General features: G+C 46.5%; 1 protein-coding gene across 2 annotated transcripts in view; it reads right to left on the reverse strand.

Moving 5' to 3' along the window:
- Positions 1–3572: 3572 nt before the first annotated feature.
- CASP7 (caspase 7) overlaps positions 3573–24115 on the reverse strand; it is a 43379-nt gene continuing 22836 nt past the window's right edge. For both annotated transcript variants that reach the window (XM_012772302.3, XM_012772298.3), the window contains exons 3-7: positions 13066–13202; positions 12527–12655; positions 9376–9551; positions 8877–9006; positions 3573–5337 (exon numbers count right to left, since the gene is read on the reverse strand). In XM_012772302.3, the coding sequence (XP_012627756.1) occupies positions 5111–5337; positions 8877–9006; positions 9376–9551; positions 12527–12655; positions 13066–13202 (799 nt within the window). In that variant the 3' untranslated portion in view covers positions 3573–5110. The remainder of the gene's footprint in view (positions 5338–8876; positions 9007–9375; positions 9552–12526; positions 12656–13065; positions 13203–24115) is intronic.

Consider the following 24115-nt stretch of genomic DNA (forward strand, 5'->3'; position numbering starts at 1 on the left):
GCTTAGGTCAGACCATCAAAGCTCAAGAAATGCTCAGTATTGACTATCTGCAGCCATAACCCTACATGTCTCCAAAATTTAAATCCGTTGACATAGTTTAGCTTTAAATGCTTAAAACAACTTTGTTAGAAAATTGTAGTGCCATAAATATTTATAATGCCATATAAGTCAAAACTCACACCAAAGCCAACTCATTGTATTTGGCTTTGGTGATTTCAAATGTTGGTCACGTACTTTTAGAGGGCTGTTCGTGCATGAATCTACAAACTAATGGAGTTTCCGTGTCCACATCGGTACTATGGTGGTGGCTGGGGCTTTCCAAATATGTCCTTTAAGTGTGTTTGTGTTAATGATTTATGAATCAAAAAGAATTATTTGCCATCTAATCCTAAACAAAGCACTGAGGTCTATGCACACTGGCAAGGAGAGACAATAATTCTCCAAGTGTCCACAGGGCTCCAAGGACAGGTGGGAAGAGACACCCTCCAAGGCTTCAATGGAGAACAGTTCTACGCCAATGATAATATGCAAGGAATGGCTCCCTTAATCCCATTCTGTTTATGAGGACATTTTTAATACGGCTGCAATTCATATTCACAGACACTTTGAGAACACATAAACAATCCTATGATATCACTCAGCAGAGGCTTATTTAAAATGGAGACTAACAGAGTAGTCACTCCTCCACCCATAGATGTGGAAGCATAAAACTGAGAGTGGGGAATATGTAACAGAGGGAATGGCCTGAGAAAAAGGCAAAAAAATACTTCCTGTCTCTTCAAAACTTCCCCTACTCTTTTTGGGAACTGTGTCCTGGCCTGCATCCTGCCTCCTCCGGCAAAGAGAATGTCTTTGTGTGACAGGAGATAGCCATTCCAGATAGCCACCCAGCCATTCCAGGCCTGGGTCAGCTTCCCTGGGCGGAGGTCACAAGCTTTGGCTTTGGCAGAAATAGGGTGATTAGAATCATTAACAACAACAGTAGCCTAGAACTGAGGGTCCTCCCTTTAAAAGCTCTGTATTTCTGCTTATGTTCAGGAATTTGCATGTTGAGAAAGTCTACCATTTTCCTCCTTTGCTGGCAAAATAATAAACTTCTCTTTCCTTCTCCTCAAACCACTTGTTCTCATTCTGCTAATGTGGCCTTGATGACAAGTGCTGAGCTTTTGGTAACAAGATGGGCTTAGAAAGTTAGAAGTATACCATGTACCTTAAGGGTATCCTTGAGTTTCAACAGAGGGTTTTGCTTAGGCTTAAGAGGTCCTTGAAAACATGTCTTTCATGAAGGCTCCAAGATATATATGTTCTTTCACAATTTTTTTTTTTTTTGCTATGCTATAAGTTCCATGTTCAGTGCAGAAGGGAGACAAAAACATATAAGCGTATAACATATAAACATGTGGTCCTTGCCTTCAAAATAGAGCTTCTTGAACTTTTTGCCTAGGAATCTGGTGAAAATGCAGATTCACATTGTGGAGGACAGGGTGAGGGTCTGCATTTCTGACCAGCTCCCAGGGGGTGCTGAGAATGCCAATCCGTGGACTCACTCATGCACTCACTCCATGTTGCAAACCACCAAAACATTCACAAGGCAAATAGTGTAGAAGAGCCTTTCTATCTGCATATCTTTGAACAACTCTGAAGGATCACATTCATCCAGAAGTAAGTGATACCTGGGCTACTGCTATTTGTCCCCTGGCCTATTGACACAGACGAATTGCTGCTGTGAACAGGTGACCAGCACAGCTTCTCCCCTGGCCAGATGTTTTCTGGGCAAGGGCCTGAAAGATGAAAAGCTAGAGGAAAGGGTGTGCGCCCGGGAAGTCAAAAGGCAATCCTCAGTCACCAGAGTAGCTGGTGACAAGCTTTCAAGTGATGTGATGCAAGACTGGGGACAAGATAAAAGGTGTGTTGACCGGTGTCTATGACATTTCTCACAGAGGGGCCTTGGTTTCCTTGAGGTTTTAAATCTACAATGTGTAGATCGTGTGTACAGTGTGTCTACAATGAACTCAGCACTTTGAGACTTATTTTTGAACAATTCATAAAGATAATGGACTTATGATGGTTTATGGAAATGTGCTCAGAGAAAAAGCTTAGGGCAGAGCCTAAAGCTGTCTGTGAAGGTATTAACAGCTAAAACTTTAAATAGCCTAGTGTCCTAGTGGCATCTTGAGGAAAAGAAGGAAAAAACAAAACAAAACAAAACAAAAACAGAAATCCAGATTTGAGCCCATTATGCGGGTGAGCACGCCAGGCCAGCACTGGGACTGAAACTCCTGCACAGGGACACTTGGGCTCACAAGAACGAGAACTGGGAGTGCTCCTTTAGGGTCATTTGTCATCAGAATTTCGGAATATAAAAAGACTGGAAAGTTTAAGAATGGAGGTGTGACTGAATACCAATGTGAAATAGGATTTCTGATCTTGATAAACAAGTGCCTATGAAAATATTCGAGGACAAAGACTCTTTCTTCTTTCTTTCTTCTCTCTCCTTCCTTCCTTCCTTCCTTTCCTCCCTCCTTCCTTCCTTCCCTCCTTCCCTTTCTCTCTTTTCTTTCTTTCTCTTTCTCTCTCTTTCTCTCTCTCTCTCTCTCCCTCTTTTTTTTTGAGACAGAGTCTCACTCTGTTGCCCGGGCTAGAGTGCCGTGGCATTAGCCTAGCTCACAGCAACCTCAAACTCCTGGGCTCAAGCAATCCTTCTGCTTCAGCCTCCTGAGTAGCTGAGACTACAGGCATGTGCCACCATGCCTGGCTAATTTTTTATATATATTTTTAGTTGTCCAGCTAATTTCTTTCTATTTTTAGTAGAGACGGGGTCTCGCTCTTGCTCAGGCTGGTTTCAAGCTCCTCGAGTGATCCTCCTGCCTCAACCTCCCAGAGTGCTAGGATTACAGATGTGACCCACCACACCTGGCCAAAGACTCTTTCTTAACAATAACTTTGTATCTCTGATCAAAAGTAATATTCATTATTTATAACCTATAACTTGTTAGAGAATTAAGGAAAAAATTAACCCTGTAACTTGAGATCATTTCTTTCCCTTTAATGAAGCTTGCAAGGCAAAACAGTAGAGTGCTATGGTTTTTATTTCAAACTGCAATGCACTTAGGCATGTTTATTTCCATGATAGGTACCTTTAATAGGATAGCCTATTTTCCAAAGAACAACCTGTTAATTTTGGGAATAGTAGGGTAGATGCTTGGTGATCCTTGATTCATGATCTCCACTTAAATTCTGAACATCTGGAATATTTTAGATGGCAGGAAACCAGGGACAAGTCTAATAACTGGCCCTAATTTAGTTTTCTTATTTGAAAGAAGATACTTTTACACCATCTGATTTTTTTGCCAAATTAATAGACGGCAGCCCATCACAAACATTTTTCTAAGTTGACTAACCCTTTCTGTGAGAAGTCTTGGTTTCCCAAGTGACTATTTTTTGAGTGTAGCACCTCAAAACCATGATGTATTACGTTTTGTGTGAGGGCAAGTCAGCAGGACCATTCCTATCCTGTTTGCTTATTTCCCCACCACCATAAATAACTTTAAAAGGAAAGCAAACCAGGCTAGTTAGGAATTAAGCAACCACATTTTTAATCAATAAATACAAACATTTTGTTAACCAGTTATTAGGCAAAAAAAAAAACAGTACTTTATCAAGGATTCCAAAGATAACACCATCTTGAAAACGAAGTGCCAAAAATCTTTGCTGTCAACTCTTTCCCACTTGTAGCATGAGAGGTAACAAAAATTTATTCAGAATAAGGTTTGGAATAATCTACAAGGTTCCAGATACATTTTAAAGCTAAAACAGATTATTTTGTGCTTACGTAGATTCTCTGACAACCAAATGAATAGATGATTGAACGGGCGCACTGCTGAACATCAGGGAATGTGATCACTTACATTCACATTGTGGGCCAAGCTCACATCCAGGTCTTTTGCCTCCCCACCCCACTGGCCCTTGCTCTGGTCTGTACCAAGCAAATCACTCTTCCCAGGGCCCCTGCCAGGTGGTTTCTAGGTAGGGCTGGAATAAGAAGACTCGAGGGCAGGAGAGGCGAGGCCAGGGTATTTCTCTGTATCTGACTCAGCCCTGGTCTTGCCTCCATCTCAGGCAGTGGCTTTGTGGTTGCCATGGCTCCATTTTCCACAATCCCTTGGTGGTCCCAGCTCCCACCAGGCAGCCCTCATCATGGCCCCGGATCCTCCGATGATCTAGCTTCTAGACTTAGGAAACCATGCCTCTTCCCGTTATCCTCAGAGCCTTAGGTGTGGTAACAGATTCTTGCTATTTGGCTTCTCTTTTATCATCTATATAAGTCAATTTCCTGTATTAAGTTCTCTCTATTGGCCGGGCACAGTGGCTCACACCTGTAATCCCAGCAGTTGGGGGGGGGGGGCAAGGCAGGAGGATTGCTTGAGGCCAGGAGTTTGAGATCAGCTTGGGCAACAAAATGAGACCATGTCTCTACAAAAATAACATAAAATAAAAATTCCCTCTATTGAGGGAACAGAAACACCTAAAACGGTTTCTGTTTTCTGGACTCGATCCTGACTGATACATATTAGAGTCATTAAGTTTTTCTTCTCCTCTAATATATCTGGGAATTTATACATGAGAATCTGCCCTAAGCCAATGAAAACTCACTCAAGTCACACTCAATACCCACTTTCTACAATACAGGCCAATATTGCCTGTTTTATGTCAAACACTGGGGTTCTCTCTGCCGAGTGCAAATACGACTCTGACTCTGCCAGTGTCACCACCAGTTACAGTGGACAAAGCCCAGAGCCTTCTCCAGAGGTCACTTTTGTTGCATGTACTACGGGCAATAACAAGGTGAAAGAAATCACAAAGAGAAATGAATCTTAAGAGAAAATGACGAAGTCATCAAATGAATAACATTGTAAAAAAAAAAAAAGTTTCTGAAAATTCAGAGAACGTACAACAGCACCAGAAAGTTTCTTCCCTGTTGAATCAATAAATTTTCCTGAAATTAAAATCCTGTAGAATTTCCAGACATTCCAAGAGCATTAAAAAAAGAATCGGACTCATCGATGAATGATCCGTAGCTTCTGAGCTAGGATGCACCCTGGCCTGGATACTAACAGAAGTAGAGTTCTTTGGTGAGCATGGAGACCACGCACGGGATCTGCTTCTTCTCGTGAAAGCGCGGGTCCTCAGACTGAGACTCGAAGTGCCTGGCCACCCTGTCGTTCACCCTGGTGAGGATCTGCATGATCTCCAGGTCTTTCCCGTGCTCCTCCAGGACAGAGCAGAGGGCCTGCACGAACCAGGAGCCTCTTCCTGGGCTCCTCCATGAGTAATAGCCTGCGACAGGAGAGAAAAGAGAAGCTCAATCAGCTAATCCTGCTAGCTGCTCCGCTCACCTACGACAACAAGCTTTTCGTGTTTGGGGCTTTCACACCTGCTTTTTGAAAGTTATTTCGTTCTATTCTACACACAAGTCATCAATGAGAATTATGCCGGTGTGCTCAGAGAGCGAACATCTTTGATTTAGAGGGTTGCATGAAGATGCTCGAAAATGGGTGTCCAGCATGGAACACGACATCACAAAGGGCCAGTGTTGGTGGATGCTGCCCGGGAACCCTCCTGCATCAGTTTTGATGGATGTACCTGCGTGATACATAGCCGATACACGAGTGAGTGTGAGACCAATCTGCACATGAAGACTTCCAAAAAGAAATGTTGGAGGAGCACTCCATAACTCTGGAACCCCTCACCACCCTTTTGGGGTCAGTGCTACTTTCTAATCTAAACCTAGAGAAGGAATCTGCAGGGAACCTTGGAGAATTCTGAGATGTGTTCCTGCTGTTGGGGGATACAGAACTAGAGTTGAATCCTGTTAAAGAAATCCAGAGGCAAAAGGTGGCTAAATGTCCAACTGTCTTAGGGGTAGAGCCAGGACAGCCTGCTGCCCTGGGAGGGCTGGCACTGTCAGGGCACTGGATGTGTTTCTTGTGGACCACAGGTGGTCTATGGGAGAGGAAGCTGGCTCTTGGGTTGTCCTGGGTCTTGTCTAAAAGTCCTATTGAGAGGGCAAGGAGACCTCAGCAGAAAGAGAACGCACAAGTACCCTGGAGGATGCCAGGAGTTGAGGAGGGAGTCACAGAGCCTGACCAGGACAGAGGAGCAGGGAACACAGGAACTCGAAACCCCCCAGCTGTAATCAACTGACTGGTCCACAGCATGAGAGGCTGATGACTTGGGACTCAGTCTCCCCTTCTTCCATACTCTCCTTCCTTCCCTCTCATATTTGACCCTGAAAGAATCTAAAAAAGTGGGAGAAGAGATGAGAAAGCTGAAGGCCCCCTTAGCACCTTAGTCCTGTAGCAGTTCTGATCTGGAATTGGGAGAAATTTAAAGCCAACTCAGGTTCGGGGTTTTAGTTATTATCTCAGACTGGACATTCAGGTTACAGTATTGCAACTGTTTGTGACTTTAGAAAGTGACCACAATATTGTCTACTATCTTAGCACGAGGAACAAAGCTATGAACCTGCTGGAGTTTTCATCCAGGGGCAAGAGACGATTCCACCTCCCTCCCATGGCCCCAGTTTAAAAGGACAGTATGAGACAAAATAAAGTTTTGTTTGGTTTACATGATGAGCTTGATGAGAACTGAGTCATTACCATCCTTATCTCTATCAAATTATTATGGCACCAATGTACAATAAACAGAAATGATCTGTGTGTAAAGTGATTGAGTGTACTTAGAATTCTCCCCTGCAGCTCATAGTATTGGAAACTACCAGCACAGGGCTTGAGCTCAATGGCCTTAGTGGAATGACAATGCATTTCATTTGTGTGTGTGTAGGGGGGGGAGTCACACATTATTTCATTCAATTTAATACCTGGTGAGGGAGGCACCCCGGGCTCATATCCTCTAAGCCCTGTCCTACAGGGTCTTCAAGGTAACCACTGGAAAATATAAGTCTCATCCATCCTATGACTCCCTGACCTAAAACAGTTCCCTTATACCCCCTTACAAGGGGGAAGTTCGGGCTGCTTAGCACAGCACACAGAGCCCAGCAAGACAGGGCCCCTTGCCTACCTGTCCAGGTTTGACCCTTGCCATGCCCTGTCACACCTTGTGCTATGGACTGAACTGTGTCCTCCCCAAATTCATTTGTTGAAGCCCCACCCCACAATGTGACTGTGTTTGGAGACAGAGCCTTTATGGAGATAATTGAATAAAGTCACAAGGGTGGGGCTCTGATTCAATAGGATTGGTATCCTTGTAAGAGACACCAGAGAGCTCATTCACTCTTGCTCTCTCTCTCCCTGCCATGTGAGGATACAGCAAAGTGACCACTTCAAGCCAGGAAGGGAGTCCTCACCAGAAACCAAATGGGCCAGCACCTTGATCTTGGACTTCCCAGCTTCCATAACTTAGAGAACTAACTTTCTGTTGCTTGAGCCACCCAGTCTAGAGTACATTGCAATAGCAGCCCAAGCAGACTAACATACACTGTGGCCCAGCCTGAGTTTTACCCAATGCATCTGGCTACTTGACCCCTCAGCACTCTGTCTGGTAGGCACCCTTCTCTGATCCCGGTTTGAATTTTTCGAACTCAGTTACAGCAGCTCAGTTTTAGCATAGCCTCTCTCACCTGCCTCCCAGGAAGAGTTCACCTTCCTCCTTTAGTTCCTGCAGACTTTGCTTGGAGCACCTGCGACTCTACTACTGGGTCTGTTTACACAGACACATGCCCCTATTACCCCGTCCCCTCTCAAGAGCAGGAAGATGAAATTATTTTCTATCTTATGCCATCCTTAAAACTAGTACAGTTATCATTCTCAAAAATCTCACCTGTAGATCCCGTCAGAGCTGGATTTTCAAACACACCAACCTATTTATCATAACCTTTGCACCAAGTGCTCGACAAACCTACTATTAACAGCAGGGAAAATTCTAACTTAGTGATGTTTTACCCAAAACAAAGGAAGGATTTTCACTGAATAGACTCAGTCAGACACAGTGCTTGGTAAACAATTAGTAGGCTTGCCCATTACTGGCATTTTCTGGTACCTGTGTACAGGTTGCAGGGTAAAGGACACCTGGGCTGAGCTACAGCTCTACTGTGTACCTGACTCTCTGTCTGATCTTTGGCATGTCACTTAAGCTCACCCAAGCTCAATCACTCATAAAATCAGGACAGCAATAACACATTTTCTAACTACCTCCATAATTATCATAAGGATGACATGAGAAAAAAGAGATGAAAAAAACTGTAAGTTGTAAAGCACTGTAGAAATGTTATGTTCTGATAATTACCAATAATAATTGTAATGATGAGGGACTTCAGCTTTCCCAGAAAGAAAAGTGAATATGTCCCTGTGGTGGGAAGAACAATGGTCCCCAATGATATCTATGCTCAAACCTTGGAACTTGTGACTATGTTACCTTAGGTGGCAAAGAGGGCTTTGCTGATGTGATTAGGGTTATGGGACTGAGACGGAGCGATGGCTCTGGATAACCGAGGCGGGCTCTGTCTAATCACAGGAGTCCTTCCCCAGCTGTGGTCAGAAAGAGACCGAAGTGAAGAGAAAAAAAGGGTCAGACAGACATGAGGTTTCTGGCTTTGCAGGTGGAGGGAAGGGCCATGAGCTAAGGAATGCAGGAGGTTTGAACACGCTGGGCAAAGGAAATGGATTTGCCCCTGGAGCCTCCAGCAGGAACGTAGCCCTGCCAATCCACCGTGCTATTCTAACCTCCAGAACTGCAAGGTAAAAGCTGCTGTGTTTACAGTAATTTATTAATGCAGCAAGAGGAAACTGAGACATGCCGGAGTCTGCATTTCAATGGTGAAACGGGCTGGTGTGGTTAGGAGACAGTGGACTTGGTACCTGGAACTGTGGAGTAAGCGAAGAGAAAGTCGGCTTCCACTGGGATCTTGTACCGGGGATTAGCGTCCGTGTCGTTGATGGGCCCAGAGTCGGCCTGGATGCCGTCGTCAAGCTCAGTCCCCCGGCAAGCCTAAATGTCAATCAAAGCAGAGACCACTCCCTGGGGCTGTGCACAGAAATGTGCGCTGTTCACTGCTGGCCCCAGTGCCTAGAGCTGTGCCTGGCACATACCGGGGGCTCAATGATGACAATGTGATGAACTGATAACCGAATGAATATTTTGTCAAATGACTAAGCAAACAAAGGTGCTGCAGAGTCTTAAACCTTCATAATTTGTGATCCCATGCAAATACCTATGCTAACCATTCAGACAGAAAAACAAAATCCGCCTCTGCATACCCCAATGGAAAGAGCACACAGATCTGTAATAATGACTCCTTCCCTGTCGCTGTGTAATCTTTTCCCATTTTCATTTACATTGGATTTGAAAAGTGATTACCTGAATGAAGAAGAGTTTGGGTTTTTCTAAAAGGGTTTTGCATCTGTCCCCCCTAAAATGGGCTGTCAAATCCTTTATTGGGGTCACACCATCTTTTCCATAAATTAGATTTTCTTCTCCATGGCTTAACAGGATGCAGGCGAAGCAGGCTGAATTTGAATGGTCCTCTTCAGAAGCTGCAAGCAAACAATTTGAACAGTGAAGAGTCAGAACCCAAGTCTTGTGGGACTTGAGACGCAGCGTGCCCACAGGTAACCTGGCAGCTGCCACTGATGGTTAGAGGGGAGAGGGGAGGGGAGGTGCCGGGGACCAGGCTCCTCTCCAAGGACTGGACTTTATCTGCACCACCCTCTGAAGAGAGTCAGGACCAGTAGGGAGAAGTTAGAGGGAGGGAGAATTCGAGAATTCTCACGCAGTCTGAAAGCAGGATGGGGCTGCCACATGAGGAAGTGAGCTCCGAGTGCCACAGGCGTGCAAGCTGCCACAGTATGCTGAGCACTAGGGCGTTGAAGGGCATGGCCCTGCTGTTGGCCAGTTCTGTGACATTGGGCACCTTACTTAGCCATTTTGTGCCTTGCTTTCCTCGTCTCTAAGGTGGAGATCATAGTGCCCATTAAATGAGTTAATATTGTAAAGCAAGCCACATAAGCATCATGCAAGTATTTGTTAAAGAAAATAAAATATTATACTAACTGAAATACGCCAATCACAAAAGGACAAATACTTTATGATTCTGCTTTTAGGAGGTACCTTGAGTAGTTATGCTCACAGAGAGAAAGTAGAATGGTGGTTGCCAGGGGCTGGGGGGAAGAGGAAATAGGGAGTTAGTATTTCATAGACACAGAGTTTCAGTTATAGAAGATGAAAAGAATTCTGGAGACAGGTGATAGTGACACAGCAACAGGTGATAATGACACAACAACGTGAATGTACTTAATGCCACTGACCTACACCCAAAGGGTTATTATGGTAGATTTTATGTGTATTTTACCACAATTAAGAAAACAAAATTAAAGAAAAAGAAAGAAAAGAAAAGAAAAATGCAAGGTTGGTTGTCAATTTAGGATACTGAGGAATCACCAATCATGTACCCAGTTGGCCTAGCTTGAACTCAGTTAAGGTTCTGTGATACTAACTAACTAACTAACAAACAAACATATCCTTTCTTCTGCTCTATGATCAATGATGGAGGAAGAATAAGATTTAGAATTTCTTGAGCATCTACTATGTGTAGACACTGATGTAGGTACTTTGCACAAGTTACCTTCAATCTCTATAAGAACTGTCCCACCCCCGAAATGTAGGTGGGTTTCATTTATCTTTATTTCAATGATAAAAAATGGAATCTTGGAGAGGTTTCATAATCTTGTCCAGAGGTGGCACAACCTGCTGGAGCCTTGGAGCCAGGTGTCAAGCCCAGGGCAATGCAAAGCCCTGCTGCCTCCCTGGTCCCAAGCAGAGCAAGTGTGGCCTCTCCACTCTAGTCACTGAGACACCTGTGCATTCATCTGCATGGAGATTTTTATATTAGTTTTGATAATAGAGGTACAAGGTGATGGTAATGAAAGCTGGAATTCTTAGCTTATTTTAGGATCGGATGAATTAGGACAGAGTTGGAAAATGAGAATTTTGTCCTCAGTCGAAGTGATTACACACATAGAAAAATAACTGCTTTACTGTTTTTGAGTCAGAGTCTCGCTCTGTTGCCCAGGCTAGAGTGCCATGGCATCAGCCTAGCTCACAGCAACCTCAAACTCCTGAGCTCAAGCAATCTTACTGCCTCAGCCTCCCAAGTAGCTGGGACTACAGGCATGCGCCACCATGCCCGGCTAATTTTTTCTATATTTTTAGTTGCCCAATTAATTTCTATTTTTAGTAGAGACCGGGTCTCACTCTTGCTCAGGCTGGTTTGAACTCCTGACCTTGAGCAATCCTCTTGGCCTCCCAGGGTGTGAGCCACCGTGCCCAGCCTGCTTTACTGTTTTGATAGGATAATAAACAAGAATTCTCTGATTGTGACATGCTCTGGTCTTGGGTGGGATTCACAAGAACAGAAACTACAACTGGGACCAGCCCATAAGCCTATATAGGCTATTACACTTCTGAAAGCGTGCTCCCAAACTTCCTCCCTCCCTCCCCAAACAACAGGAGGAGCTGGTATCATGACCTGCATTTCAGGAAAGCAAAAAATTCAGGAAGATATGGTTGCCTGGCCTGGATCGCCCAGCTGTTAGAACTTGGGCCAGACTCAGGACTCCAACGCTTGATTTCTAGTGTGCTCTACCCTGTGACCTACTAAGGTACAAAAGGTCAGCTTGTAAAGATTCATCTTGGAAGAAATTAGGAAAAGATGCCTAGTTTAAAAGAAAATAAAGAGAGGGTATGGTCTTTTTCTTTTTTAGCTGCATAGCTAAGAAAAGCAGCAGTGATTTGAACTGCATTCCTATCTACTGCCTATGGGACCACGTCTGATGAATTAAAAGGATATCACCTTCAAACACTTGCTGTAAATGCCAGAGCGCCCTGTGGCATCCATGAGATAGTGTGATATAACAGGAAATGCATTTGTCCTGGAATTGGAACACCTGACTCTGGGTTTCAATGCTGCCCCTACTCATTATGCCTTCAGTATGTCTTTTATCCTCCCTGAAGCTCCGTCCTCACATTTATAAGATGGGCATGATAAAATACTGTTGGCCAATGCTGTGGGGGTTGTGTTGAAAATCTCATAAAAAATTAAGGAAATAATTTTGTGAACATGCTATATAAAAAAAAATTAAGTAGTTATGAAGTACACGGGGATTATTCTTCTCTATCTGCCACCAGGGAAACGTTTACACTTAAGCTTCCTTCTGGACAGGATAATATACACTTGTTACTTCCCAGGAATTAGCCTTTTCAAATTGTGACCATTCTGTATACACAGAACCTATTTCTCTTGCTGGATTTTAAGCTGATTTCATCTTTGTACGGAGAGACTGAAGTGTCTTTAGAGATCTGCCCACCCTGAGACAGGAATGGACCGGCCAAGAGGAAGGAAGGCAAGCTTCCCGCGCTGAAATCCCTCGGTCCTTTGAAGACGTCCTCCTGAGACTGCTGGGCCCTGCTACCCTCAGGGGCAGGAGGAAGCCAGAGGAGCATAAGCACTCACCTTGTTTAAGAAGATCTTTCATCATGGCACAAGAGCAGTCATTATAGACGACCACGTCAAAACCCAGGCTCCGGAAGCACTTGGAAAGGGCCTCGGCATCTTTGTCTGTTCCGTTTCGGACGCCCATACCTGCGGGAACCAAGCCAGAGTCCACAGCTGAGCAAGCCCTGGCTGGGCACCACGGGAGGTGTCTGCAGGCCAGGCGTGAAGTACGACCCATCCAAGGTCGCAATTGACATGAAAATGAGAAGCAAATGCAAAGGAGAGGCTAACAACTCAGCCTGCCCACAGCAGGGGCGCCTCCTCAGGGAAAATCCCAGTTCTGGTCAAAGCCCAAGAGCTCCCCTTTGCTTCAAGTCCCATGTCAACTAATATAGAAGGCAGGGCCTTAGGCTGAAGGTTCTCAATTTCTCTGCATCCCTTTCCCCGGGACATATGAATTCCACTTTGGGAGGGAGGGGCTGTCTCCCATCAATGTCTGATACAAATTGGAGAAAACGGAAGGGACCAGGAAGGGTGGCCCATGCCCACATACCCACCTGTCACCTTATCGAAGTTCTTGTTGTTTATGATGATGCATTTGCCCACCTTCTCAAAGTTCATGTTATACTGATACGTGGGCACCCGGTACCGCGCGGTCTTGACTGGTTGTTCGGAGACATTTTTCTTCTTCTTACTGGGGAAATACAAAACCAGTCAGCGGTTGTGGGAGAAGTGTGGACAGAAATGACTTCACTTACTCTTGACTTTGCTACTATTAATAGTGTGAGAGGGGGATGGCCAAGAAAGCTGCAGTGTCTTCGAGGGAAAGACCCGGGTGGACAGATGGCTGTTTCATTGTCGTGTTTAAATGGAACAACAGGATCCCCTGGGAAATTTTGCTAGATGCCAGAGAAAGACTAATCAAAATTGCCATGTGGTAGGTACCAGGACACACTCACCGGAATGGCTACAATGTAAAAGACACTGAGTGTTCAGCACCTGGAATGATCACACATTGCTGGTGGGAACCTACTTTGTACATCTGTTGTGGAAAATCGGTGGAATCTGCTAAAACTGAGAGTACACATATCTTAGGACAGAGCAGCTTCTCTGGGAAATGAAAACATGTCCACCAGAGACAGACCCACACGTGTTCACAGCAGTATTAACAACAATAGCCCCCAAAAGGAAATAATCAGTATGTCCACTTACAGTAAAATGGATAAATTGTTGAATGTTCATATAATGAAATACTACACAATAATGAGAATGAACAAACCACAACCACGCGAAGTAACATGAATCTCTCACAATACATCACGGGGTGAAAGAGCCTGCATATGAAAGGGCACCCATAAAGCTACAATAACTAAGACCTGGTATCGGACGTCTGGAGACGGTTTTCCCTGTGCTGGGAGCGTCAGGGACCTGAAGGGACATACAGACTTTCTCGAGTGTGGGTCATATTTTGTTTCCAGGTATGGGTGCTGGTTACATGCGTGTGTCCATCAGCGAAAATTCATCAATGCGTGTGTGTGCTTTTCCATGTGGATAATTTAGTAACAGCTATGTTAAAGGGGAAACAAGGAACAGAGTAATTAAAAAGAGAAATCAGGCCCCTCCCAATCTCCAGACTGGCGGTCAAGCTTGCCTCGAGCCTGGCATGTGGCACCGTGCTGGGGGCACGGGGCGCCGTCAGAGGGCAGAGCAGCACACGTCCAGTGAGGGTGGGAAGCTGCCTTGACACTGCCCACTGCAGTGTGAGCTCCAGGACGGGAGAGATTTTCATCTGTTCTGAAAATCGCTGCATCCCACACACCTAACAATGCCCAGCACATAAGGTGCTCACTAAATATTTGTCATGAGACTGAGCGAATGGAATCTTAACCCCTCCTTTTACAGATACAGAGTCCACAGGGAGGCAGGGGGGTGTGTCCCAGGCCACCCAGCTGCTGCTGGGGGGGTCGCAGAGGAGCCCTGTGTCCCTCGCATGGGTTAGAAGGCTCTGCCTGCCCTTCTCCCGCAGCTCCCAGCCAGAGCTGAAAGCAGCCAGGTGAAAGTGAAAATCCAGCGTATTGCCTGCCGAACACGGGGCCAGCGCTATCTCACTCAAGTTTCCGTGGACTCTCCTCTGTTGGGGTCTCTCAGACTCTCTGAAAGGACAGGGCCTTTCCCCTTGCCACCTCCTACCTTGCTCCGGATTCCAGATTAGCTCTGTCTGACCTTCAGATTCTGTACTGGTGATTTCCACTTCAACGTGACTTTATCCTCCACTTTTACAAGTTCAAATGTCTTTCATGATGCCTTTCTTTTTTTTTTTAGAGACAGAGTCTCCCTCTGTTGCCCGGGTTAGAGTGCAGTGGCGTCAGCCTCCTCACTGCAACCTCAAAGTCCTGGGCTCAATCAATCCTCCTGCCTCACTCAGCCTCCCCGGTAGCTGGGACTACAGCTGAGTACCATGATGCCCAGCTAATTTTTCTACTTTTCGTAGAGATGGGGGTCTCACTCTTGCTCAAGCTGGTCTCAAACTCCTGACGTCAAGCAATCCTCCCATCTTGGCCTCCCAAAGTGCTAGGATAATGTGTGAGCCACTGTGCCTGGCCCCATGAAGCCATTTTTGAGAGAGTAATATCCCAAATCTGTCCCCCTGCCTTCCCCGGGCTCCTCCCTCCCTTTGTGTTCTGTGTGGTGTTAACCTGGGGAAGAAGTGCAGTGTCACAGGCCCAGGCAATTGCAGTGCAGTTTAGGCAGAGCCATTCTTCAGCCAATGAGGTAATCCATCAGGGCAGGTGAAATTTCAGAGCTCCCTTTTCCTTATCGCTGGGAGAGTCTGCAGGTAGGAGCCAGGACTCTTGCTAAGCTGGACTCGGGGGCAGCGGGGGTAGGGTGGGGTGGGGAGAAAGGGGATATTGCAAACGAGACTCACAAATGAAACGTCTCCTGGAGGATTGGAAGAAAGCAGATGGTTGGGAGAACTAAGTGCGTGTGCCAAAATTCGGCAAACGTGAGCAGGATGGAAAGGACGAGAACATTCCAGAAGAGGGATGGTGTGGTCTGAAGAGCAGTTCAGAGAGAGGGCGGGTGATTCCACGGAGCTTGAGGCGAGGGAGTGAAGGGCTAAATGAGATGCTTCTGCCAGCACCAGTGGCTTCTCCCAGTTGGGAACAGTGGTGGCAATAGTGGCTGGCCAGGACCAAATGTCCTGCGGGGGCTTCCTCTTCAGGAGGTGAGAAGGCAGGGGTCATCAGCTTCTGGAAAGGGAGGATGGAGTCGGGGGAGAGCAGGCACAGTGAGTCGGGGTTGGCAGGGCCATCTCCTGGAAGTTACCTTACTTGGCCCCCAAGGTTGTCATTGTTTGGGGGGGTGACGGTGGGCATCAAATGACCAAGGGCATCTGGAGACCTGGAAAGGGTGAATGCTTTTTATCCATTCCCTGACAGTACCTGGGGCTTTCCTGGGCTTCCTCCAAACTGACCTTCAGACCTGACCTCTCGGGCCTTTTCCTGAGTCTTGTTCTGTCAGCCTGGAAGTCATCGAAAGTGGTGACTGCCATGCCTGCTACTGTCGCCTGGGCTTGTGTCCAAGGGTGAATCAACCTCTCTATGCCTCAGTTGCTCATCTGTGAAAGGGAGATAATAACACCCCTCCTGGAATATTTGCAGGGGTTGAGCGAGATCATATTCGTGTCTTAGACCTGATAGTCATTTCACTGTGCCAAGTTTTCTTTACACTTCCTCGCCCTGTCAGGCAGCCCGAAAGACTGCCAGACTTGGGGTCAGCCAGAGCTCTGTGTCCATCTGCCACAGTCACCAAGCCCGTGAGTTGCCGCCATGCCTTTGCAGAGTGCCAACTTCCACTCCCACAAAATGTAGCCAGCTGCGTGCAGGAGGTAAAGGCTTTTGGAGTGTCACAAAATGAGATGGGAGAGGCGGTGGAAGCAGGCACTCCCCATGACGTCTTCTCCCCCTTGGAGGACGTGAGTATCAGCAGGGAGAGTTTCTGTGATGTTCAAGGACTCGCCACGCAGGCAGGGGTAGGATTTAGTTCCTTACTGCCGCCCTGTTAATGGCCCCTACTGACAGCGTCGTCTGTGCATGTCAGAACATGTGTGCACAGCTTTTCACAGACACACGGGATCCTTGGTCTTCAACAGATGCCTCGGAGGTAGGTATGAAACGGCCTTTATAAATTGATAAAAGAGGCGGGGCACGGTGGCTCACGCCCTTAATCCTAGCACTTTAGGAGGCCGAGGTGGGCAGATCGCTCAAGGTCAGGAGTTCGAAACCAGCCTGAGCAAGAGCGAGAGCCCGTCTCTACTAAAAATAGAAGGAAATTAATTGGCCAACTAAAAATATGTAGAAAAAATTAGCTGGGCATGGTGGCGAGTGCCTGTAGTCCCAGCTACTCAGGAGGCTGAGGCAGGAAGATCACCCGAGCCCAGGATTTTGAGGTTGCTGTGAGCTAGGATGACACGGGCACTCTAGCCCGGGGAACAGAGGGAGTCTCTGTCTCAAAAATAAATAAATAGATAGATAGATAGATGGATAGATAAAAGAGTACAAGGCGAGAACTGTGATAAGGGCTTAGCTAAAAACAAGGCACAAGCCAAGATAATGACAATGATTGGCCACTGTCCCCGTTTGCTTCTCTATAGTTGCCACTCTGGAGCCATACAGCTGGTGGTCATACAGATTCTTAGCTTTAGAGCTTAGCTCCATAGATAACATCACCTTTTTGAAACCTAGGGGTACTTTCCGAGATACCTTCCAGGCCCCGCATTCCACTCAGCCCCTTAGACCACACCACCCAGACCCTTGGACTACACCGAGGAACTGACTCAACTGGTTTTGTGACCCCCACCCAACTGTGGTTCTGCCCCAAAACAGCCAATCAGCAGACTCAATTGTCTACACCAAACTGTCTTTAAAAACCCTGTCTCCCAAATTCTCAGGGAGGCGGATTTGAGAAATTTCTCCCATCTCCCCACTTAGCACTATGTGAAATAAACTCTCTTTCTCTGCCATAAGCCTTGCTGTCTGAGCGTACTGGCTTCCTCCTGGGTAGCAGGCAAATGAACCTGGCTGGGCGGCAATGGGTAGAGGGGCAATGATCATGCCCCTTTTATAGGCAATAATAACAATTAACATTTGTCAGTGCTTATATGGGCCTGTTTTCTCATTGAATCCTGACAGCAACTCAAAGAGGGAGGCAGATGTCATCATAGCCCCCTTTAAGGCGGAGTCATGGAGGCTCCGGGCAGGTAATGGGCTCAGGGCTGTGACCGGGCACAGCAGGTCCAAATACAGCTGGCTGGACCTCAGAGGTGGCCTCTTGCTCACTAGGCAATGGTGACCTCCAGATGGAAATAGCATGTTATGAGTTTCTGCATGAACCCAAACTGCGGCAGGTCACCTGCCTCCAGAGAAGGCATCCACGTTCCTGGCCCCAGGACTGACAGGGCAGGGCCCAGGTGACCCTCCAGGGGAAGTTTACTTAGCGATCCATCCTGCCCCACAGAAATCAACTGAATGTGCCACCCACCCAGGCTGGGTTGGCAGCTGGCTCAGGAAAAAGGAAGGTGTGTTGGGAAAGCCAAACGCTAACCTCTTACAGTCCCAGCTTTCTCACTGGTATTGTAAAAACAGGCCAAGCAAGTTATCACCATCATGATCCAGTGGGATAAGAGGTGTGAAAGTGCTCTGAGATAAATCCAAGATAAATCCAGTGTACTTATGCCACTGTTCCTTATTAGTACCTGCCACCTACCGGCCAGGAGCTTTATAAAATCTCTGCCTGTTCTCACAGCTATGCTGATTTTGTACAGATAAGGCAGTTCAAGTTCAGAGCTGGGATGTGATTCCTAGTGATCCAGCCCCACAGCGTGTGCTTTCTCTACTATAATACTGTTTGTTCAAAGAACTAACATTGTCTTTGATATTAAAATTCAGGACAGGACTTACTCATGCCTTCCAGGTTATTTGGGGGGAAATTGGAGTATAATCTGTGACCTTTCTTAAACTGGGTCTCCTGACCCCATTAACCCCTCAACAAAAGCAGCTTCAGGATGAACTTTGTCGGCCTTCTCCCCAACCCTTCAGAAAATACCAGGATGGGATACGAGGAGAGAAAACTGAATAGGTACAGTAGGATTTTTAACATATCAATTGTAATTCACAGCAAGATTCCTGGGTCCTGTAGCTAATTTAAGGTCATTCAAATACCCTAAGAGTAGCATGAAGCCTGGCCTGCTGGAGGTCACAGTTTATGCAACAAAACCCTTTAAGGGATAAAATTCTACTTTTATCTTCTGCAATACAGATCTCTATGACAACCTCCAAGTAATAACCAAGCTGTGTGGTTTTTTTTTTAAACTGCGATTAACTCATCCTCAGTGATGAGCAAAACAAAACCAGCAAGCATGTTTTTTAAGACAAACAGGGTTAGATATAAGTTACGTGAAAAATAAAAGAACTCTGCTTCTATCAGAATAGAATTTGGAAAATTACTGGTTTTTTTTAAAAAAAGAACACAATAGGGGAAGAAAGACACATTTTAAAGAAAACACTGTCCATGGTTATGAAAAGTACCTTAAAATCGAATATGAAATCCGATTCTTCCCTGGCAAATATCTCAAAAGGGCAGTACCCAGCCTGCCCCTAAATTGAACTCTTATTTTTCAAAATGAACTTTTAATATCTGCTGCCTCCTTCTGGATTTGAGTCAGTCAATATTCATTTTTCCTTTTAACCAAAATAGCTTACCTAGCCTGCCCCTAAACTGAACTCTCGGTTTTCAAAATAAGCTTAATATCTGCTTCCTCTTTCTGTATTTGAGTCAGTCAATATTAATTTTTCCTTCTAACCAAAATAGCTTTTTGTTAAACCCAGGGCTTCCCAGACCACAGATGTGCATTGGAGAGAGATTATCAACTCAATCTCGTTGAATCCATCCTCCTAAGAAGAGCTGGCCTCGGGGAAACTCCATCCACAGCTTAATTTTGAGGAAGCGAACCCTGATGATCAGCTTAAAGCATGAAACCGGAGACAAATAAAAGGTGGAAATGATAGTCGAGAGAAAGCACCGGAATAACAGGAAGGAGGGGAACTAAAGTCCACTGCATATAGATACATCCTGCAAGAATGAGAGTCCAAGAGCTTAGTCTGAGCCCTAAGAGCTGTGATGTTTGGGGCACCTTCTTTCTCCTGGGATCGTCCCCCTTTCACCCCCACTGTCCCTTGGAGCCTACGATGAGAGGTGAGAGCCACCATGTTAGGAGAAAGTGATTTCCCATCCGGCCCCCTGACCCTGTGGCCATTACTGATTGGTCCAGGGGCATCTGACCACCAGGCCAGGCCAATCAGGCCTCTTCCCTGGGAATTTGAGAACTGCAATTGAGAAAAGGGGTCAGTCTCTGTCAAGGTGGCTAAAATGACAGTTGTTGGTGGCCACGTTTCACTGAGTGGCCTGAGGAGCCAAGATGACGGATTGGCAAAGTGGAGGCAGAACCAAGCCAACGGATAAGAGAAATGTGGGAATGGAAGAGCGGAGCAGAGCACGGTTGAGCCCAAGATTCCCGTAGCCTCAGTCTTCCTTTAAAAATATAAATCAGATCCAACATCACCACTTAAAACCCTTGCAGGGCTCCCTATGGAACTTTGTTCTAGGGTTCCTGGAGATCCGTCAGGATCTCCCCTGCTGGCTGTCTGCCCCTGTCCCTGGGGTGGTGCTGCCCTGCTCTGACAGCTCACAGAGGCTCACAGGGTGTGGGACTCAGGAAAGCCAGGGCAGGCTCACACTCTGCTGAGCTGGCGTTGTGCAAGGGTCCCCTGTCTCTGCACACGACAATTCCAGTTCACTGAGCAGCTCACTGGGGCAAGGCCTAAGCCACACCATCTCCTGACCTGACATCTACCTCCTAGCTGGCCTCTCTTCAAAGTGAGCTTTTAAATGAATAAAAACAATAAGCCCAGGGCGGGTATATACATACATAATGAGTGAGATGTGCACCATCTGGGGGATGGTCATGATGGAGACTCAGACTTTTGGGGGGAGAGGGGGAAATGGGCATTTATTGAAACCTTAAAATCTGTACCCCCATAATATGCCAAAATAATAAAAAAAAAAAAATAAAGCCCAATCACATTAGCTCTCTGCTCAGAGCTGTCCAGTGGTTTCCCCATGTATGGAGAAGGAACTCCAGGGTCCTGCCTACAGCCCACACGGCCTACGTGAGTGACAACCCTCATCTCTTCCCACTCTTTCTTTCCCTGCCTTATTCCACTTTAGAAAACCTGCCCAGCTTGTGCCTGCCTCAGTGCCTTTGCTCCTGCCCTTCCCTCTGCCTGGGCTCACAGCTCCAAGAGTCCCAAGCCCCGTCCTTCACTTCACTCCGATCTCTGCTGCCCCCTCCGCCCTCTGCCTCCACCCCCGCCAAACAGTCATCCTCTGTGTCCCGTCCCTGTTTTAACTACAGAGCTATCGTCATCTCCTACTAGAGCGCAGACTCCATGAAGGCAGGACCTGGACTAGTTCACTGCTGTTCCTCCAGCTTCTGGAACAGTGCCTGGCACACGGTGCTCGGTAATGTTTTGTGAATGAGCGAAGAGCGTTTCATGCTGAAGGAATCTCACAGGCAAAGGCCAGGACAGCCCGCGGCTTACCCAGGTGCAGGCCTGCCTCGACAGAGCCGCCTCCAGCCCGCGGAGCGGCAGGGCGTGGCCGAGGCGGGTGAGGGAAGGGCACACGGGTGCCTGCCCTGCGACTTTGCCAATTCTTGTTGCAAGGCTGCCGCAGAGACGTTAACGAGCTAGAGACTTGGGCTCAAAGACCACGGGTAGGAAGGAAACTGATTTCTGAGAACTAATCCAGGGCAGCCCCCAGCTGCTGATTCTGCAGGAACACAGGACAGTGGTGTCACCTGAGTGTTTCTTTTGTGTGGGTGGGACATCTAATACTACTGGAAAACACTGCTGGACGGACATGCTTCCTTCCCTTATTTCCCGCGACTCTCTCGTTTCCAATGTCAAACCTTAATAGCACACCTCAATGGAAAGAGCCGTCCGCACACATAGGTTTATTCAATTAGTCTCTCGCCTTTAGCCAGGTATAAAGTGCCAGCTCAGTCTCCACTCCCTGGCTGGACCACAAAGGGAGGATCTCTAATCAAAATCACACAGCACTGTGAACAAGAATGAGGAAGCTCTCTGTGCTCCAAGGTGGGATGGTCTCCAGTAAGCAGTGTTAAGTATGGAACAAAACAAATGTGCAAAACAACGGGAACAGTAGGCTGCTTTTTGAGGAAAACCGAGAAGAAAATGAAATGTTTTTAGATTTGCTCACATTTGCATAAAGTGACACTTGAAGGATGGTATAGTCGATAAATCCATGGATTCTGGGGCTGGACTGCCTGGGTTTGAATCCCTGCTCCAATGCATAGCTGTGTGATCATGGACAAGTTACTTAACCTCTCTGTGCTTTCAGTGTTCTCATTTGTAAAAAGGACAAAATGACAGCATCTACCTCAGAGCTTCTAAACAAGTTTACATTCGTGCAGCACTTAGAACAGTGTGTGGCCTGTAGTAAGTGGTAAATAAATGTCATGGTTATTACTGATGTTATTCTTGTATATCATTAAGGCTGGTTACCTGTGTAATGGGGAACACAGTAGGCAAGAGTAGGAGGAAGGATTTTGACTGTGTATCTTTTTTATTATATGCAAATAAGTTAATTATTTAAAACGTTAAACTAAAATTTACCATTTAATAGTTAAAAGTCACTGTAAATAGATTTCAAGATCTGGCCTATTTTGAAGATTACTGAATTCACTTTTTGGCTCCATACACACCCCATTTTTCTGTGGCTTTACCCTTCTCCTTAGCCTTTTAAATTTCTTACTCTTCTGTGTGCCAATAACAACAATAATAAATACGGTTATAATAAATACCATTTTGGATCACTTACTGCTTTGCATACACTATCCCATTTAATTGTTAAAATAATTCTGTGAATCATTAACCCCATTTCACAGAGACAATCAGCTTGTCTAAAATCACATCACTAGAAAGACCTAACACCAAGTCTCCTATTCCACGGTTGCTCACCTCCGTTGAAATTCAGATTCCCAGGCCTTGCCCCAGCCCTAGAGAATGAGAGTCTTGGGCCATCCTGGGCATCTTCCTGGACATGCTCAGACCCTCTGAAGTTGGAGGGCCATGGCAAGAGGCTGTCTGCCTGCTGCACTGCATGGGCTTGTTGGCTCAGCGGGATCCTCAAACTACGGCCTGCGGGCTGACATTTATCCGACCCGCGGGGGTGTTTCTGCCACCGGGCCGCTGCCTGTCCTGCTTAGCAGCCGACTCGTCCCATCCAGGGCTCACAGTGCGCATGTATGGAATGTGCGCCGCACTCTCCAACGGCCCTCCAGTGGTCTGAGGGACAGTGAACTGGCCCCCTGTTTAAAAAGTTTGAGGACCCCTAGCTCAGACCTTTGATTGCTGTCTCTGATCTCATTTTAAGACCCTCAGCTATTTCCAGAGCCCCTGGGAGCAGAGATGCTGGCTCCACGTTCCTGCCTGGTGGCTATTCACATGCCCATGCAGGGCAGGGACACCCCCCCCCTAGTCTATTGCATCAAACGCCTCTCCACGTGGGCGTGGTCCTTTGGCCCCTTGGCTCTGGGCCAAGAGGTGGAGCCGGGCATGCCTCAGGAAGCACTGCCTTCTGGAAGGTGCCCCTCGGCAGAAATGCGGGTGTATTTAGGGTCATGGGTAAGATTTATGACTCTCTGTGAAACCTGCAAGGTCTCCTAGTAGTGACAGCTGGGCTGAACATTAAACTGAAATTAACCACCAAAATGCTTCCAGGAAATGTCACTGCAGGCCTGTCTTCCTTAGAGTCTCCTTTGTTTGTAACAAAACATTTGGAGTTCCCAGGGCAGCCTGTGTGAGCAGTAACACACTGTCACAGCTAGAGGAGGGATGCTTTGTGACCCCAGTCTTAGCAGACAGGAAAGAGTTACCGTCTGTTTGGAAATCAGCTGCTGGAGCCAAACAGATCACCAGATAAACAACTGCTATTGGACAGAAGAAAAGGCCTTAAGGGCTCCAGGGAGACTGTGTTAATTAATTAGCCAACTGCAGAAAGAAGGCAACAGTCCACAGCTCAGCCCGGCAGGTTCTCCCAAGGGTGGGCACCAGGCAGGGGCATAAGGAGGGAAACAAGAAGCTTTTGAAGATCTAGATTAGAAACTTCTCCTGCTGAAAACCAACCCCAAAGACAAGACTTTCTAAAAGTGGCTGTTCTTGTTGCTGCAGGTTCCTATGGCCTTTCTGCAGAAGATGCTGGAATATACGAGAACTGCTGTCACACAGACCCCCGACAGGGGTTTAGGAGCAGAAATAAAAGCCCGCTGAGGTTGTTTCAAGTCCAGATCAACGGACACAAGTCTTTCTCCCGAAGCTGATGAACGGTACAAACGGTGGAGGAACCATTTCAGATTATTTCTTAAGTCACCATGAACCAGGGTCATGAATACTTTCACAGGCAAAAATGAATCCACAGCCATTATCCTGTTGATTCCGTAAACTACAGACAAGAGGCAGAGAAAGA

This window comes from Microcebus murinus, chromosome 14 (assembly GCF_040939455.1).
Source record: "Microcebus murinus isolate Inina chromosome 14, M.murinus_Inina_mat1.0, whole genome shotgun sequence".
In the NCBI taxonomy this organism is placed as follows: domain Eukaryota; kingdom Metazoa; phylum Chordata; class Mammalia; order Primates; family Cheirogaleidae; genus Microcebus; species Microcebus murinus.